Here is a 5957-nt window from a genome sequence, read left to right on the forward strand (position 1 = left end):
TATGAATAGTAAATGAATTAATTTCGATTCAACTATTTAAGCTACACGTTGTTGTACGTTGTGCTTTACAAATTGTACATTTTTAATTTAACTTCGTTTCTTAAAAAAAATTACAAAAATTATATCATAAAAATAAAACGACTTAATACGTAAAAATTTTAATTTGAAAAGCATCGTTTAATAGTAAATTTTTATCATTTCATATATAAATATTATTCGCATGATTCTGTATATATTGAAAACTCTTATGTTTATATAATACATGTTATGACGTTTGTGAATCGTCGGACAAACAGGGTAATTGAATAGCTCAAGAATTTTGAGATTCAGTTTTATAGACTTTGCTTATCGTGTTGGAAACGTTAAAGATTAAGTTTAAATTTGGTCAGAAATTTTCGGGTCATCACAAAGTGGTTGTGTATAGGAAAAGAAAGGGACATTGAAAGCAATACAATAATATATTAAAAGATCACATGATCTACATATTTGTGTAGATGTATAAAAACAAGTTATGGGTTTTCTTTTTACGGATCAATTTTTGCAGATAAGTTGGTTTTTATATTCCACACAATTTTTAAGCATCTGTGATCAAATTTATTTCCCATCTTTTCTTAGCTCAAGATTTCTTTTGATCGACGAGAAGCAAATAAACAAAAGAGTTTTGTTCTGTTTGTTTTACTTTCTCAAACATTTCAAATGATACAGGGATATTTTTTTTTTTTTGGGTTATATATGGACTCGCATCCGATTTTTGTTGCTCGACGTGCTGTGTGGATCAACCATAGAGATATTCATACATTTTGAATATATGTTTCAACCTAGACATGGAGAGTTCTTTCTACCGATCTTGCATCGTTCGCTAAAGGTATATCTAAACTTCACTTTGTGAATTTATTACTTGACAATTATTAGTGGTGTAATTGGATCTTGTTGGTATCGTTAATCGTGTGAATGTTTTACTTGAAAGTTTATAATAAAATAACTATGTACAAATTATCACCCTTTAAAAATAACAAAATAAACGAGTAGTAAATTATTTATTTCTAGTTAAGTTATGTACGTTTAGTTATTTCAAGTCATACGAGTCTCACGGTCACCGGCTTTCCACGTTTACTGGACCGGCCGGTTCACTCTTAAACCTCTCTATTGAGAATCCAACGCTTACAAACAACGCCTAAACCCTAGAAGCAGAAAGAACAAAACAGGAAGAAAAATGATAGAGAGCAGATTGCTTACGATTTTAAGGAAGACGAAATCCGTCAATCAGATCAGATCTTCGTTTCCATCGCACAGTGGATCATCGAATCCTCACACTCGATTTGCATTCAATCATTATTCAAATTGTCAATCAGACGATTTTAATTATTCAAATTATTCAAATTGTAATCATTCGATTTGCATCGCACAGGGGTTCGGTTTTAAATGTATTTTATTGCGTTTAGTTTGTAAAATTATTTCGTGGCTAACGATGATGTCGTTGAAACGCAACTCGAGTCGAACTAAATGGTATAATCTGTGAAAGATTTAAATGTTATTTTAAATTAACAATATATGTGCATCTCCGCGTTTCGCTATGGAATTGTCGGCTTTTAAAATTTTAACGCAAAATCAACGTGTATGAAAAGTACCTCAAATATTTAGCGTTTTCTAAAAAGCGTTCGTTTTGCGTATAGTTAGTGACATTGTGTTCCTAAAATTATTTCGAGTTTAACGATGGTGTCGGAAAAATTTAACTCTGAAGATATGGCCCGTTGAATATTCGGGTGGAGTTTATTTAAGATTTGTTATGAAAATGAGTATTTGACACCTGTACCCCCTATTTGGGGGGGTCGATTTTAATATTTGAACAAACTATGGGGGTTTTCTTTGGAAAAAAAGGTGGGAAAAGGGGGAAAAAAGTGAAAGGACGAAAACACCATTGGTTACTATTCATCATTTTTTGTCTATCAGGTAGTAAATAATTTATGTGGTCGATTTATAATGAGTGAGAAGTTTAATGGCCAAAGTTTAAAATGTGGAAAATTTATGGTAAGTTTGTAAAAGGTATAAAGTTAAGTATTGTATAGTTTGGGGGTAAAATGGTAAAAATCAAAAGTTTGGGGGGTTTGTGAAATTTGTGAGATGCAGTATTCACTGTGTCTGTGCGTTTTAGATATGTAGATATAATTATTAGCTAATAATAATTTTTTTTTTTTTTTTAAGGTATAGAATGAAGTGATAGTTCTTTTAAAAATGACCAAATAAACGAGTAGTAAAATATTTATTTCTTAGTTATGTACGTTTCGTTATTTCAAGTCATACGAGTCTCACGGTCACCTGCTTTCCACGTTTACTGGACCGGCCGGTTCACTCTTAAACCTCTCAATTGAGAATCCAACGCTTACAAACACGCCTAAACCCTAGAAGCAGAAAGAACAAAACAAGAAGAAAAATGATAGAAAGCAGATTGCTTACGATTTTAAGGAAGACGAAATCCGTTTATCAGATCAGATCTTCGTTTCCATCGCACAGTGGATCATCGAATGCTTACAATCGATTTGCATTCAATCATTATTCAAATTGTAATAAGAATGTTACTAACCCTACCGTTCGAAGCTGTTTCATCAATTCGTTTCGATCACTTCACAATCTCAGTAAGGTATTATTCTTCAGATATGAAAAATTAACTTTGATTAGATTTCTAATCATACTGCCTGATACACACGCGCGCGCACACACGCTATTATTTAGTTAACTGAATGGAATTGAAATTTTGAATATTGACCGGTATTTGATTGCTCGATAATTGTTGAATTAAGCTTTTTTATGTGCGTTTCCAGTTATAGGTTCCATTTTGTAGTTTGCCTTCAGGATTTGAAATTGAAAATTTATGTTTTATGTCTGATTTATATCTGTGTTTATCCTATGGATACTGATAATTATAATTATAATTATAATTATAATTATAATTATAATTATAATTATAATTATAATTAATGGAGCCACTGCTACTATAAGCCTTTTAATACTCCTTGATTTAATGTGGTAGCTCAAAAGTTTGTTTTATGTTCGTATCAGGTCTCCTGCAAGCCATTTTATAGGTATATGTCAACTGTAGCTGCCACTGCTTCCAAGGAAAATAAGGAAACAATGAAGCTTCTGGTTACTGCTGGACCTCAGGCTCAGAAAGCGATTGGAATATGGCTTTTTGCGTCTGCTGCGTGGGTCTTTAGTCTGGTTATTCTTGGTGGTGTCACACGACTTACTCGATCTGGTCTTTCGATGACTGATTGGAAATTTACTGGCAGCCTTCCTCCTTTATCAGACGAGGAATGGTTGATTGAGTTTGACAAATATAAACAATCCCCTGAGTTCAAGCGGTTAGTTTATTGATCAGTACGTGTATCTTTATTTGACTATTATTGCTTAAATGAGTATCTATGGTGGTCTTCGTGTAATATACTGTTTTCTAAGCCTGAAATCATTAGAGCAAGTTTGATCCTGGTAGTGGGAATGCTAGTGTATGCTAACTAATGAAAACAATAGATTTCGTACAATTACCTGTCAACACACTTACAGTCGTTCGTAATCGTTAACTGCACTTGCATTGTTGATACATCTTTTTGGGTTGTAGTTCCACAAAGATCACTAAATCAATGCTACAGTAAAATTGCAAAGTTGATGTTGCTCCAGTTGAGAGTGTAAATAAGGAGTACTCAGTATTTTGCTACATTCATTTTTATACAAATTTGCAAATGTTTACTTTTGAGTAATTAGATAAGTTCCGCCAATGATTGAACGTTACTGATCCTGGATGATTTTTATCACATGCAGTGTTAACAAAGGAATGAATATTGATGATTTTAAGTTCATCTATTGGATGGAGTATGCACATCGTATGTGGGGAAGGGCTCTGGGGGTCATGTTTGCTCTCCCATTCTCGTATTTTATTCGAAAAGGTTATATTAATCTTCGGCTTGGAGTTAGACTCGCCGGTCTATTTGCACTCGGTGGTGGGCAAGGGATGATTGGTTGGTGGATGGTTAAAAGTGGTTTAGAAGTAAGCATCATTTTTCTATATTTTTTAAGATTTATTATAGATCATTAAATTGATATTTTCATTAGGAGCCATCATCAGAGTACTCCCAACCAAGAGTGAGCCCATACCGTCTTGCAGCTCACCTGACATCAGCTTTTGCTATTTATTGTGGACTTTTTTGGACTGCCCTTTCTGTTGTCATGCCGGAACCTCCTACTGAGTCAATGGCTTGGGTCAAAGGGGCTGCAAAAGTCAAAAGGCTTGCACTTCCTGTTGGCATCCTTGTTGGTATAACTGCAGTCTCAGGAGCTTTTGTTGCAGGAAACGATGCAGTATGTGAATAAAGTTCAATGTTACTTGAATATTCTTTTTGCTTATTTGAGAAATAATTTTTGGCTTTTTGTCATGTTAAAACTTCTTCAGGGGCATGCATTTAATACTTTTCCAAAGATGGGGGATTCATGGATCCCAGAAGATGTTTTGAGTATGAAACCACTTATACGCAACTTCTTTGAGAACACTGCAACTGTACAGGTAACTTAACTATGTAACATTTTCCTAAGTATTTAAAAGATATGGGGCTGTTCACTTTTTTTTTTTCCCTGTATTTGCCTCTGTTTCCATTTGCCTCTTATTCTGGAGGGGTGTCTAATTCCATGTAAGTAAACAGGCCCATAGTGTCATATGAAAAAAGTTCAATAATAAAGTGTATTTATTGATTGGTATATACAGCTTGATCATCGTATACTTGCAATGCTGACCCTAGCATCAATTAGTGGTCTATGGTGGTCAACAAGAAAACTCGAATTACATCCTGCTATACGTTCTCTGATTGGAAGCACATTGGGGATGGCTGCTCTTCAGGTATTTACATACACTTGTATAAAAAGGGCTCATTTTTGGCTCTGTATATATAATATATCAGATAGCGGTTCAAACGGTTTAGTTAAAAAAAGTAACAACTGATTTAAATATTTTCATTATTAGTATTAGTGATTTTGTGATAATATTGCAGGTAACCCTGGGCGTATCAACTCTATTATCTTATGTGCCAGTATCACTTGGCACCGCACACCAAGCTGGGGCGTTGACCCTTTTGACTTTTATGCTTCTTCTCAATCACACCTTGCGGCGACCCTCACCAATGCTTTTAAAATCGCTCCCTGCCGTTGCGAAGACTGTATAATAAGCAAAATCAATGTTTTTTCGTATTTGGATGTTTGCTATGCATTCTATATTTTTCTATGGCCTCTAGAAAGCATAGGTTATTTATTTGATTTTAAAATTTTGTACATCGGTACATTAATGTAGAGCACGTGTATGCTTTTAAGAGATTGTTTTCAGAAACTGCATTTTGTATTTCTGATTTTAGTGGTCAGTTAACATGAATTGTGGTGAGTTGGCTTAGCGTACTTTGGTCTAATTAGATTCTGTCTCTTGGCTAAGTGGTTGTTGGTTACTCACATGGGGAGATCTAATAGAGCGGGTTTGACAACAAGCCTGATGAAGTCAAAATGCACACTATAATGCCTTTCCATTTCTTAGACTTCATGAGTAACTAATTTCGAGTGTCAATCATGTGTTTGACTTAACTAGGGAGATACTAACGATCGTGAAAAGTTGGGACCATTCCTTTATGTTTAAAAGTTGGGATCAAAAATGATCATTTTAAACTTTAGTTCCTATCCTGATTTATGTAATTCCTCATTTCACAAGACCACTCTTATCGGTCCGCGGTTGGGAGCTTCCTTGGAGCTCCATTGCAAAGACTCCATTGCTAGCAAATGTCCTTTGAGCGTCGTTGGGAAGGCCGTGGTGCCTTATGTCGTTGCATAGCACATTCCATCACAGAGCAATTAGTTTTATTTTATTGTACATTTAATTTTGGTGGGTCCATTTGAATATTTGATGGTAAAGTGGCATGTCATGATACTAAGGA

At 34.5% G+C, this 5957-nt stretch overlaps 1 protein-coding gene across 1 annotated transcript; it reads left to right on the top strand.

The window, feature by feature from the left end:
• Positions 1–2431: 2431 nt before the first annotated feature.
• LOC139885865 (heme A synthase COX15-like) lies at positions 2432–5363 on the top strand. The gene is made up of 7 exons (XM_071869621.1): positions 2432–2638; positions 3058–3359; positions 3814–4039; positions 4105–4350; positions 4442–4552; positions 4751–4882; positions 5034–5363. The coding sequence occupies exons 1-7, from the start codon at positions 2432–2434 to the stop codon at positions 5202–5204; spliced, it is 1395 nt and encodes a 464-aa protein (XP_071725722.1). The 3' UTR covers positions 5205–5363.
• The last annotated feature ends 594 nt before the right edge of the window (positions 5364–5957 follow it).

Source organism: Rutidosis leptorrhynchoides, chromosome 1 (genome assembly GCF_046630445.1).
Source record: "Rutidosis leptorrhynchoides isolate AG116_Rl617_1_P2 chromosome 1, CSIRO_AGI_Rlap_v1, whole genome shotgun sequence".
NCBI lineage: Eukaryota > Viridiplantae > Streptophyta > Magnoliopsida > Asterales > Asteraceae > Rutidosis > Rutidosis leptorrhynchoides.

Bases quoted from the DNA above. Each gene is read 5' to 3' on its own strand.
- LOC139885865 (XM_071869621.1), top strand. From the start codon at position 2,432: ATGATAGAAAGCAGATTGCTTACGATTTTAAGGAAGACGAAATCCGTT. The intron at 4,040-4,104 runs GTAAGCATCATT...TATTTTCATTAG, and splicing joins TGGTTAAAAGTGGTTTAGAA to GAGCCATCATCAGAGTACTC. The intron at 4,351-4,441 runs GTATGTGAATAA...AAACTTCTTCAG, and splicing joins TTGTTGCAGGAAACGATGCA to GGGCATGCATTTAATACTTT.